The sequence below is a fragment of the Centruroides vittatus genome, unplaced genomic scaffold (assembly GCF_030686945.1).
Source record: "Centruroides vittatus isolate TY-2023 unplaced genomic scaffold, ASM3068694v2 contig_1776, whole genome shotgun sequence".
Classification (NCBI taxonomy): Eukaryota; Metazoa; Arthropoda; class Arachnida; order Scorpiones; family Buthidae; genus Centruroides; species Centruroides vittatus.
Window position 1 is genome coordinate 1,254,307 of NW_027121087.1, and position 13,898 is coordinate 1,268,204.

General features: G+C 28.6%; 1 protein-coding gene across 1 annotated transcript in view; it reads left to right on the forward strand.

Moving 5' to 3' along the window:
• Positions 1 to 13,898, forward strand: part of LOC136969335 (WD repeat-containing protein 27-like) — a 70,159-nt gene continuing 56,261 nt past the window's right edge. Inside the window, exons 1-8 of the mRNA XM_067263465.1 lie at positions 1 to 81; positions 183 to 343; positions 2,260 to 2,392; positions 5,483 to 5,607; positions 8,011 to 8,115; positions 8,240 to 8,291; positions 11,294 to 11,455; positions 12,980 to 13,094. Coding sequence (XP_067119566.1) covers positions 206 to 343; positions 2,260 to 2,392; positions 5,483 to 5,607; positions 8,011 to 8,115; positions 8,240 to 8,291; positions 11,294 to 11,455; positions 12,980 to 13,094 — 830 coding nt within the window. The 5' untranslated portion in view covers positions 1 to 81; positions 183 to 205. The remainder of the gene's footprint in view (positions 82 to 182; positions 344 to 2,259; positions 2,393 to 5,482; positions 5,608 to 8,010; positions 8,116 to 8,239; positions 8,292 to 11,293; positions 11,456 to 12,979; positions 13,095 to 13,898) is intronic.

Below are 13,898 nucleotides of genomic sequence, written 5' to 3' on the forward strand. Positions count from 1 at the left end.
TAATAATAATAAAAAATACGTATAAAAACCGTTGAAGTTGGCAACGTGACGAAATCCGTTATGTAGTCTGCTGTAAAGAAGGTAATGTGCTTGTTTATAAATAAACGAATGGATAAATAAATAAATAAATATTGAAAAAGTTTTTCACTTATATTTATATTTAAAATCATGTAAATTTATAGGTTAATTTTTAACTGGAGAAGGGATGATTCGTTTGTCTGTGAGAGATGTCTCGTCGAATGATGACAATTCCAATTTCGATGTAACTGCTCATAATGGAAAGTATTTAGCAGTTAAATTAAAGACTAATAAAGACATAGGAATTTGGTTTTTGAAAGATCAGGTAAATTTAATACAAGAAATTTTGGTGAACTTCAACCCAATAGTGATAAAATATAAATAGAAAAGAAGTCTCAAAAAAATTTAAAAGATAATAAGCAAATTTGATCTTATGGTAAATAATGGTAAGAGTAAAGGGTTGCCTGAGGGGGCGGGAACCCCCAAATTGTAGACTCCCCTGTGCGATCAAATAATGTCTAATGAACCATACCCCTACGAGCGACACATCACCAGATATAGCCCCCCAAAATCGGGCCATGCGAGATCATCATAATTATATAATGAAGTAATCAATAATCTTTAACAGTGAGTAAAGTTGGAAAAATGATAAGATGGACTGTGATTTTGGCACTTACACAGCACCTGGCTTGTTTACTTTATCTCATCTTTCCTATCTGACACTGGTATTCCTCTTATGTTGGTTTGTAGCTAGAGGAGGGCCTGAGAGTTGTCAAAAGTTTCTGAGGTGGCTGAAACTTTTCACCTGGATCTTCTTTTCCTGGTGAGGACCATCTGTTCCGCAACCAACTACGGGGGGGGGGGCATTGGAGCCACTCCTACTATAGTTAGTCTCGCTACATCTTCACCTTTATGTTCATTTATGCCTGAAGATGGCTCATTAAATGGATTGAAAATAGGAAAGCATTAGCATTTTTCCAACCTTACTCACTGTTAAAGGTGTATTGGTTAATGGATTAAGTTAACTGCAGTGATTAGTTCAACTATAATAATAATAATAATAATAATAATAATAATAATATAATTTCTGGAAGTAATTTTGCACTGTATTTCACTTTATTTAGGACAATATTTGGATCATTTTTAACAGATCCTTTCAAAAATAATGATATAAATCTTATGATATAAATTGAATTGCTATCAAATTTGCTTTCAGATAGCAGAGATAAACTGAATTAATTGAATTATTTGGACTAATATCTGATAACTTTTCAAATTTTTGATATTTTTCTAAACTGTTTTTAAGCAGGAGAATATAGTGCATATATGGGCTTATGCTATACTCTCCTGTTTAAAAATGTCTCTACATATAAGAATTTTCAAAGCATTCCAAAACAGAATCTTTTCTAAAAAATTAAAAGATTCAAAACTTCGACTGAAGCAGACTTCTCAAAAAAGCCAAAAACATTTGTATGCTTACAGCTGTCTGCTGGAAAAGTAAACAAGATATGTTTATCATTATAGTTACATTTATTCCAGTTTAGATAACTCAACTTATATCTAGTTAATAAGTACAAAATTGATTATTTTAATGTAATGAATTCAGATAATCATTAAAGAGATTACAACAGTTTATAAAAATTGTTATTGCATGGTGCAAGTATATTTTTGAAGTTGAATAGAAGATTGTAAAAATGTTTCAGAGTTTATATTCCCAATTACCAGGGCTGGATTTCGACTTGATAAGGCCTAAGCTATTTGAGATATGGGGCCCTTTATAAGTCCAGATATTATATGTCAGTGCCAAATATGATTTTCGGATACCTAGAGGGTTAAACTGAAATACAATTAAGAAGTATATAGATAGTGAAATAATAATTCTTTAACTTAAAATTGGGTGAAGAGTATGGGATGTTCCGGACATGCGGCATTGGGACAAATAATGCTGCAGTATATTTAAGTATATATGACAATTGCTCACTCTGACAATTTTTTGGGGCCCCCCAAGAAAGTGGGGGCCCTAAGCTATAGCTTGTGTAGCTTATACGTAAATCCTGCGCTGCCAATTACCAAGAATTCTGTTGAAGAAGTTGGTAAATTAATTCTAAGTAAAAGGTTACCTCTAGAAGGAATAATTATCTAGATTTAATAATTTTTTATTGACTTTGAAGTTTTACTAAAATATATGTTTTCTTTTTTAATTTATTCACTACAAAAATATTTATTTAATTTTATTTTCAGCCTGTTATACTTACTGGACATCATTTACCTATTCAGGCATTATCATTTTGTCATCCACATCAGGGTGATTTCTTATGTTCCTGTTCTGATGATAATGTTATTTTATGGGATTTATCTCAATATATTGGAAATGGTAATGTACTGTACATTACAATAAAGTTTTGTGTTTAAATTTGAAATCTATTTGTAGTATTATAAATTGTAATATTACAATATAAAAGCATTTAAATAAATATATAAAAAATAAAATATGAAGTTCTTTATATTAAGCAAGTTTTTTATTAATTAAGTAATAAATAAAAATATAAAATGTATTTGTGTGAGCCAAAAGTTGTAAGAGTTCATCAATATTTTCAGGAAACATGAGTACAATTAAAAGTATTGATAATTGTCACTGATGTTTAGACAATTGTCCAACTTTGTGATTAGTTTATATTCATAGATACCATGATAGAAGAAAGTCTTTGGTTGTTCTCAAATCATTGTCTGATGTAAAGTGCCTTTTTCAGAGGTCCAAAGACAAGTTAGAGTTGCCATAAATTCAATACCAGAAATAAGGACATTGTAAGTGAGGTAGCATTGTGATAAAAATTTATGGAAACCATTCAGCATTAGGTAGACAGTAGTTGCTCTGGAAAACAAGTGAATAATTTTATTGAAATAACTAGATTATTGAACATTTTTTCTATTTGTTAAACCAATCGTACTTACATCCAGCTGCCCTTATCGTGGACTTAGCCGAATCCATGACGGACATGATTAAAAATAAAGGTCCTTTATCACCCACAGAATGGAAAGAGTCAAAAAATAGAAAATGGTTGCATCTATGCTAGATGCAATCATTCACCCATTGTTGCTGATTGCACAAAGTTATCAATGGTTTGAAGTCATTGTGCTACACAGGGCCAACAGAACACAATACATACTCCACAGATTACTAATGGTAAGTATGTAAAGATAGGTGGCCTATGCATGCACAACACCCTCAGACACTGCCCTCCTGCAGTTTTTATTTGATGGTTTTTTAATACAAATCTGAATATTTTTGGGTAGAAATGAACAAATCAGGACATTTTGGGAAAATGTTTTCAATTGGGAAAAAGTATTTCAAATTTGACAAATCCAAGAATTAAGGATATATGGCAACTCTATACAGGGTGACAGGTTAAGGGATAAGGAAGTGTTTCAGGTTTGGAAGCTTGCATATCAAATTCATTGATAGTGTCATTCACTTTCTTCAGCATGCCTGAACATTGCTGTTAGCAGCAATACTCAGATGGCTTAAACACACACTTGATTGGTGGTGTCTTTGGTTGTGATACTTGGAATGATAAGCAGGCTCCATTGTATACTGCCCAAATCTGTCTATGGTTTTTGGATGCTCTACAACAAGAAACTGGATCACAGCTTGTTGATCAGTTTCAGATTAATTTGGTGTTGTTACAAGTTGTCATTTCTTTTTTGATCCACATGCCAGATGGAAATGTTTGAATGCATGGAAAGTAACACTGTTTGGAAATTTCATTTACAGCAGCGCTTTACACGAAACATGTATTTAATATACAATTGTATTAAGTATATTAACTGATAGGCAGGTGAATTTGTCACGTTATTTTGATAGATATCACGAATGAAGAGCTGGCATTTGTATTAATTTTATAAGTTTAATATTTGTAAATCTCCCGTTAGGAGATCGCGAATAGAAGCATTTTAAAACAGTTCCATTACGATTGGCGACGTTTGTTCAAATTACGACCGCATTCGACTGTAACGGTTTTTGAAAAAGGTTATTAAAAATAACCGAAAACATTTGAATTATATCAAAAAACGGCTATGAGTAAAAAGGTGTCTAAGAGTTTGTACTGTTTGGAAATGTAAACCATACAAATGGACTGTCACAAACCCACAGAGGTGCTCAAATAAATGTACAATGATTTGACTTCCTCTTACTACTTTTGGCTGTACCAATATATTATAATTTTTATTTTTATTTTTTTATAAGTTATTATATAAGCTATTTTAATAAGTTTTCTATAAAAAAAAGTCATGTTATATTTGTTGTATTAATAAATAAGTATTTTATTTCATGCAAATTAAAATATTAAATTTAAGAAATATTGTGAAATATTTTAAATTTTTTTAGTGATCAAATTAGCAATGTTATAAAACTATGCAATTTATAATGTAATTGAACCTATGTAATTATTTTATATATTCATGTAATTTTCATTATTTACTTGAACTTGGCTTGAAAAAAACTTTAATTATATTCAATACTTTATAATATTATGAAGTATTATTATATTTTTGATGTACAATTTGCAAGCACTATTGTATATGATAGTTTGGATGATAACAATAGTTTTAAATCATTAAAGGAAATATATTTATATAATTGTTATTATAAAATAGATAATTTTTCTGTTATATTAATATATATAAAATTAGATTTACATATCCATGACCTAACTTTGAAAAAATAAAATAATTTGATAATATTATAATTTTGAAAACATTTATTTATTATATTTTCCTTTTAATATGCACTTAAAAGTTCTTGTTCTTCTTTACTATATAATAGTGGAATAATGGAATAACATAAAATCATGAATGAATTTTAAATTTAAAAATTGTTAAGTATTTATAAGAAAAATTTAATATCTATTGAAAACTTTGCTTGTAAATAATGAGTCGACAAGATCTTTCAGAGATTGGATGATATACAGTTTTAATACAGAATACAGAATGTAATTCTGAAAAAAATTGAATATTTTTGATGAAGTTGCAAAAATGAAGAAGGTTAGTACAAAAAGTGAAAGTATAAGTGAAAAAAGACATTCTTTAAAACTTTTTTCAGTAATGAAAATCATAAATATACAAATTCAATTTTGAAATTACAGTTTAATCAACAATTAATATACTTTGATTTATATTTTAGAAAGATGAAGTGAGCAAAGCGAGGTAATTTTTGCAAAATTGTCAACTTTATTTACATTTATTAATTACAATAATATGAATTTAATACATTTATTAAGGAAACTTCTTAAATGTAAATCCAATTCAAATAGCTTTTCTTCAGAACAAAAATTTTTTGTAGAAATCTTGTGTTTTCAGATTAAATGCTTGTAATGTTGATGATAGTATAGGCTGAAAACACTTAAAGTGTCAGAAAAATTTTTTGCTCTGAAAAAAAAAGCAGCTCAAATTTAAATCAACATTTCAGAGAAAATCTATAGAGGAAAGGTTTTATATTCTGGTTTGAATGGAATATCATCTTGTTGCTTCAGTTATTATGAATTGAAAATAGCTCTATGCAGCAAAAGGAAAATTTATATTTTAGATTTAAAAGTAAGTTATTTTACATTTTGCAAAATAATAATATTTTGTAATTAATTTTTATTATTAGCATAAATTTAAGATTTAACTTCAGAATTTTGCCAATATTATTAAAGTAATTTTTATTGAGTATAATTCTTCAAATAGCATTATAGTTCGTAAATATTTTGACATTTTTTAGTTATTTTATATATATTTGAGAGGGATATGATTTTGAATATTCTAGACATGATGTTCAAACTATCTACATTTGTGAACTCCTATCTTAGATAGAAATTCAGAAATTCAAACTGCATTAATAACTATCAATAAAAACATCAAAAACTTCAAACGTATATGATATACTAAGACTGTAGAAACAGTTTGGCTGGACTGGCCATGAAACACTTTTTACTGCCAACATTACAAATACAGTGGTGCTTTGTACTTCAAATTTAATTCATTCCAGGAGGTCATTTGAACTCAAAATTGTTTGAAGTCTCAATCAATTTTTCTCATTAGAAATAATGGAAAGTGAATTAATCCATTCCCAGACCCTGAACAATACCCATTTTAATAAACTTAAAACAGCAAATACACATCATTTAAGATAAAAATAACACATTAAATGTCTTAATAATAAATTAAAACAGGAAAATCATGAACAAAATACATAAATACTGTATAATAAAATGAAAACTATATTTATTGGTTCTGCACTTTCCCATCTTAACATTAACATAGGTGTGTGATTTAATTTTGTGAAATTTAACTTATTATAGATATTGAGATTTTATTCTTTATTTAGAAGCTTACTTTAAACTCTACGTCATATTTTGTTTAAATAAAATCAACTTGTAATGTCTTAGGATAAAAAGCATATCAGGCATATTATGTTTTATGACTTTCAAAAAGGAAATAACACTATACAAACAGTAAAAACAATTATAAAATGTATGAGGAAGATGCTCCTAAACTTCAAATATGTCAAATATAGTTTGAACTAAACAATGCAAAACAGGGGCACGCAAAATCTGTTGACAAAGAAAAATTGCATGAAAAAATTGTTAAAGATCAACAAGTAACACACAATACAGTATATATAACCAAACAAACCAAAAATAAACTGAAAAAAGCATTGAAAACATACTAGCATAATGTAAGAGTGAGAGCAAGAAATGAGTTGGACACACAACAGATTGTGTTTATGCTTCAAATACATTTTTTACTGTGTGCACAGTTTGAATTTTGAAGCATCGTTCAAATAACAAGGTAAATTTTTGTCAAATTTTCTGTTTGAACTCTGAAGCATTCAAAGTACAAAGTATCCTACTGTACAATTTTAATTTCAAATCACCCACTAGTGTGAAACACTGTCAAGTCAAATCTATAGACTTTTTCAAAGAGGGAAAGTGTAAGAGGAAAGGGAAAGGGGAAAACAATACCATAGGGATTGCTTTCCCTTTAAAATGACAATTACTTTCTCTTTATGCCACATCACTTTTTCCCCATTCCTATACCCCTGTATACAAAGGATTGATAATAATTAATAATACTTGACTTATAAAATGACGATTATGTAGAGACTCAAAAACCATAAATTAAATTTTTCCAATTGATAACCATTGCTGAAACACCTTTTCTGATTGCCAAAATGACATCAAAAGTAACCCAATTGGCAATTTTTTGCCCAATATGTCAGTTCTGAGTACTAAACAGAACAATAGCTGTCATTTTTACACCTAACTCCCAATTAAATAAACATTATGCACCTAGTAGCTTAAGTGTGATATTTTAGATTTCATGATTTGATTCATACAAAATTATTTTTCATTGAAACAGAATAGATTTAATAATTCTCTGAATATAAAAATAAAGTGCAGAATTTTATTCATATTTTTAAATTATTTATGCTTTTTAAGATAAAAATAATATTTTAACACACTTATTTTTCACTGTTATGCAGATTTCTCGAAAATTCAGTGACCCATAATAATTTTTCCACAACCACTCAATGGGTCACAACCCATTGTTTGTGCACCATTAATCTAGTATGGCTTTAAACAAATATTAAAATGACAGTACTGAAATTGTTTTTATTACTATTTTTATAAAATATATGTTGAAAAATTATGTACATATAGGCAATACTTTTATTTAAACTTAAATGTAATATATAGTTTACATATAACCCTTAACTAGTTCAAATTATTTAAACTATAAAATAATGTTAGGAATTTTAATTAGCATTAAATATATAAATAATCTTTGTTAAGGATTTTTAAGCAGATGAATATATAGCTTGAAAATATTTCAGTTTTTTTTTTTTAACTTGAAATGATTAATAGTGTTAAAGTTTATTTAAAGTTTATTTAATAGTGATAAAGTTTATTTAAAGTTTCATAAATAATTATAATTTAGTCATTTATATTTTAGACTAAACAATTTTCTTTTATTCTGGATGACATATCAACCCCCATTGAATGCTGCTTCTCATTTTTTAATACATTATTGTCTATATCAGAAGATGCAATATGTAGGGTAATTATATTTACATCATTTATATTTTATGTAAAACTTTGGATTTTATCTTGTAACAAATATACATACTTAAGTACTGTAAGGTAGTATTCAGTTTATTTTATACCGTAATTATTATTTCTAGGTTTGGAAATTGCAAAATGAAGCAACTGTAAGCTATAAATCTGTGATTGGAGGTAAAGTATTTTCAATAATTTAATACAAATTTAATATATGATCTGGAATGTACAAGAATACCTTATGTAGAGTACCTCTGTAGAGCGAGGTCTGCAGGGCTAGACAAACAAAAAAAAACAACAGACAAGTCGGCTTAACAGATATCTGGCTTTTAATTAATTTCCATTTGGCACAATTGCAATATTTACATAGAATGCGAACTACCACAAAATTGACAAAATCTTGTGATATCCAAGTAGTACAACTTAACTTACTTAAATGGAGCAGTCCATCCTTCCTGACAGTTCGTCAGGAGGTTGGTACTCCAACTTTATTCACGACCTTGCTTCGCATCTTGCTTTGCAAGGGTTTAAATACATACATGCGGACGTAGCCGCTATATTATTATCCCGACATTGTTATCTAATTTATAATTTATTTGTATCCGGATAATATTGATGAGTTTGAAAGTTCACTCATGTTAGAATGTTTGTTAAGTTTTTGAGTAGTGACAGTTTGTCTTTTCCTTGTCTAAGCTCCTATGAACTCCCCTAACATATTGTGCACAATACTCACTTTGGTATTAAGAGGATCCTTATGTCTTATTGTGTTGTTCTATGGTATTAGTGTGTATTTCTTCTTCCTCCCCGTTGTGTTTTATCGCTGTTTTCCTGTCCTCCGTTTCGTTGTATTCCATCCTTTCTCATCGTACTATTCTGTCATTCCCATTGACATATTCTGTCGCACATTCTCGATACTTACTTTGGTGAGGATAGGGGTAGTATAATCAAGTAGTACAATCAACTGCTACACGTTTACATACTTCTCTCTTTCCTCCTCTCCTTTGGGGGCTCATGACACGTTATAACATGGGACAACAAACGGCACATATGAAGAAAAGATTACAAACTAAGTTACTCACGACAATTTTACATCACGTACAAACACTTGGCGGGAAAAAACTAATCTGTTCGAATGAATCCTCCACCAATCATTTCTCTCTTGACTAAATTGTATATCACTTTTACACTGTCCTTAGTTGGATGCAAACGGATTTTTCTATCTTGTCTTCTTTCCATCCTCGGGTCTCTCATGCTCAGCGCCTCGATCTCATATATCTACACGTGGCCAGAACACCGCAAATCCAGAACAAGCAGAAACAAAAAGTCCTTATACACATGGGTCTTGACCTTTTATAACGTGGTCCTCCTCACGTGACCTCTACTGGCCAATCTGGCTGCCAACATAAGGTGAATTGGGGAAGGTGACACCACGAACAAAAACGAAAGGGTTGAGGGAAAAACCAAAACAAAAAAAAATAGTCACGAAGCACTACACTTATGAGAAATAACAATTAGGGGTCAAAAAGATTGTATTGGTGATACACAAATAAATCTCAAGGTATGTCTTAAAAAATATAAATAAAATGTTAAAAAAGGCCATACTAACACAATATTAGCTACAATGTCATAAATTATTACCCTATATTTATGCTATAATGCATTATGCATGAAATTTATAAATTTGTCATTTTTAAAAATTATCTATGATTTCATTTCATTTTTGGCTGAAACATTTAGCAAAAAAACGAATAAAATTAGTTCAGATTAAGCAGAGTTTCAATTAACAAAAATGAATGTAATGGGATTGGGCTTGAATGTCATGGGATGAAGCAAACATTGTGAAAGTTGTACACTCTCCACCTCTTGCAGTGAACATGGAAAATTAGAAATCCAGGCATACATAATGTGCTCCATCAAATAATAGTTAAATCGTAACTTGCCATTTTCCATATATTTATTTTTTATTGAAAGAAAGTTTTTTAACAATGATCAAGATGGTTTTATGCCCTAGCATTCTGCAGAGGATGCTCTTGTTAAACTGTATGATACTCTGCAGCAAGGAAAGAAGAGATTGATGGCTCTGTTGATATTTCTAGATATCAAAGGCTTATTTGACAATATGTGATGGTCCTCAATCTTAAAACTTATCAGCGATACCAAAGTACCACAAAATATTTTCTATTTATTCAATCAAGGATTTCTTAAAAGACAGAACAGCTGAGCCTAAATTGGGCTTTGTTAAAAATCCTTTCCCTAAATAAAGGCTGTCCTCAAGACTCAGTATTTGGACCCTTACTCTGAAACGTTGTTATAAATGACTTGCTAAGTAAATTATCAGACTGTTTCTGTTTTTCAGTTATAAAATCAGCTATATAATTAAAAAATAATTAATTATTGATGATTTGCCAAATTTTCTTAAAACCCAGACATTTTTGGTCTTTGCCCAGACACCTGGATACATGATCCGAAAACCAGACAGGTGGCAACCGTTGGAATGGACAAAGCATTATATTGGTTGGGAGAGCTAACTTGGATCCTGGCAGGGGTAGAAATATATGATTGTCATATCTGTAGTTTATTTATCATGAGATGGTTGTAACCTGGAGTACACCTGTATATAAGAGAAAAATTAATGACCAATGCCTGAATGCCAGGGATGCATATTTCCCTGGCATGGAAATGAATAATAGAAAAAAAAATTAAGGCATAAAAATCCTTAATTCATATATAGCCTGCAACTTTGGTTTTATTTTTATTTTTATGTTATATTTCCTTAGAAATTTTATCTAATATTTTTCATTTAATATTTCTTAATTTTATTTTTGTTAATCGTATTTTGTTCATTATACATTTATTTTATTTGTTCAAGTTTAAATTTGTAATTGGAATTTTAAGTTTAAATGTAAATTTAAATATCTGAATATTCCATTTTATAATGATTTATAACCAAATTTAAAACCTGAAGATGGCCTATGATAATAGGTTCAAAATGTTTGTTCAATTTTAACAATTCTTTCTCAGATGGTTGTATATTAAATAGTTTTTAATTTTTTTAATATGTATTTTTGAATTAATTAAATGATGATAATATATGTAATTATTAATGTAATTATTAATGTAATTATTAATTATATGTTGAAATAAATAAAATATTGCATTGTTTTATGTTTTTTTTTTAGCTTCTCCAACAGTTTTAACTACAGATTATAAATGTCAACATGTAGCTATAGGAACTGTTGCAGGAAATATAGAAATTTATCAAACAGATAATGAAAATAATCTTCAACATATTTCTTCATTAAAAATTTGGAAACTTATGTATGATGTAAATAAAAGAAAAGGTTTGTTAATTACAAGATATTGATATATATATATATATATATTTATTTATTTATTTATTTGATTGATATATACATTGATATATATACAGAGGGGCATCGTTTATCCGAAAACAGGTTAACCGGAAGCTTTCCAGTCGGACTGTGTCGTGCTGAATTGAACATTTTTGATACTAGATTAACTTCTAAAGTATAATTTTTTTGTTTTTATATTTTTCAATATATTTATTTTGTTTGTACAAAATAAAGAAATTAAAATAAAGAAATAATTTTTAACGATACAATAGCCTCGATTATTATTATAAAAATTTTCGTTAGGCTTAAAATTGACGAAAATTCAACACGAAGTGACACAACGAAGAAAAATTTCAACATCAGATAGGTTAATATATTTTTTCATACATAATCGGTTATCTGATAAAATCAGTTATCCAAACAACCCCAGTCCCCCCAATTGATTTGGATAAACGATGCTCTACTGTATATCAATACATATCAATGTATATATATATATTTTTTTAATTGATATAATAGATAAGATGAAATTCAATTTTTAACACTGAAAAAAATGATATCAATATCTGCTGATTAAGTTAATGTAATATAATTATTGATTATGTCAAATGATTACAATAGAGAAGAATATTTATTTCATCTTTCAAGTAAACATCAATGCAAGATAATTTAATTTATTCATTGAATTAGTAAGTGTGCACTATATTTAGGAAATCACATTTAAAATTCTTTGTTTTTAATCAAATCAGTATTTTAAAAAGTTCAATAATTAAATTGAACGTTTTAAAATACTGATTTGATTGAAAATATAAAGAATTTTAAATGTGATTTCCTAAATATAGTGCACACTTACTAATTCAAAATAATTATTGTGTGGAATTGTTCAGATTATTGAACAGTTTGATTTAGATAAAGAACAAATTCAAACAGGACTACTGACAAACACATATACTATATTTAAAAAATTGTTACCCTATATTTATGCTATAATGCATTATGCATGAAATTTACAAATTTGTCATTTATAAAAAAATTATCTATGATTTCATTTTATTTTTGCTTGAAACATTTAGCAAAAAACAAATAAAATTAGTTCAGATTAAGCAGAGTTTCAATTAGCAAAAAGTCACTATATAATATTTATATAAAATCAAAACATTTAAAGTAATAATTATTTTGCTTTATTTAATTTTTAGAATAATTAACTATTTGGATTTGTAATTATTAATGATTTAATATATAATATTTCAAAATTTACTAATAATTTATGTTTAATCTTCTGATTACAAAATTGTGAATGAATGGAAATAATTATTAGCTGCTAAACTGAACATTAATAAATTGGTATCTAATTTCAATGTTACAAATTTAATATAAAATTATTAGATTAAAAGACTTGACATCAAGTAATAGAATATGAAATAATTTTAATATTTATGTTTCCAAATTACATAACATGTACATAATATTTAATTTTTAAAACATTATTAAAATATTTAATCCCTCATTTAGATAACAATGATACCAGTATAAATGAATCATGCTTTGGAGAAAGTACTCATATACTTAAAATGAAATTTTTTACAAAATATACTAATTTGAACACAGAAAGCAATTGGATTAAAAGGTAATTTAAATAATAGCTTTTTTTCATGTTACATTTATTTATATGTCTAAGTAATAACTTATACTTTTGTAAGATTTTTATTAAATTTTAAAATGAATTTATCAGTAAAACAGTAAAATTTTGTTGATATATAACTGAGTTTGAGAGGGGAAGGATCATTGGGTTGAGAGAAGCCGGATGGTCATCTTGCTGGATAGCCCACCACCTAGGTTGTTTTGACAACGCTGTGAGAAGGTGTTCGGATCAGTGGACAAGAGAGAGCTCATACACATGGTGCCCAGGCTCAGGACACCCTTGGCAGATTACCTGCCCGAGAAGACTGCTGGATCCCCAACAAGCATGCATGTAGACAACCATATTGTTGTCCTCCATCAAGACACAGATGGTGCCATCATTACAGGCCTCCGTGTCTGTCTGTACCATTTTAAGGTGCCTGAGTGAGGAAAATATGGCATTGCAGCAGCCATTACAGCAGCCATGTGCTACTATTGTCAGCCACCCACTGTCACTTCTGTTTGGAGTGGTATTGCTCCTAAATGGGATTGGACCACAACAGAATGGAACCAGGTTATCTATAGCAACAAATCCAGATTCATTCAATTGCTTTTATGTCCTTATTTTATATTATTTTATTATATTATTTGTCTGCATAGGACTTAGCATATTATTAGGACTTACTATACTTGTGAAATATCGGGTGAAAAATAAAGATTGTTTTCTGTGAATAAGACTTCCTCCTTTTGCAGAAATGGAACACCAGTATAGTAAGTCCTAATAATATGCTAAGTCCTAAGTAGACAAATA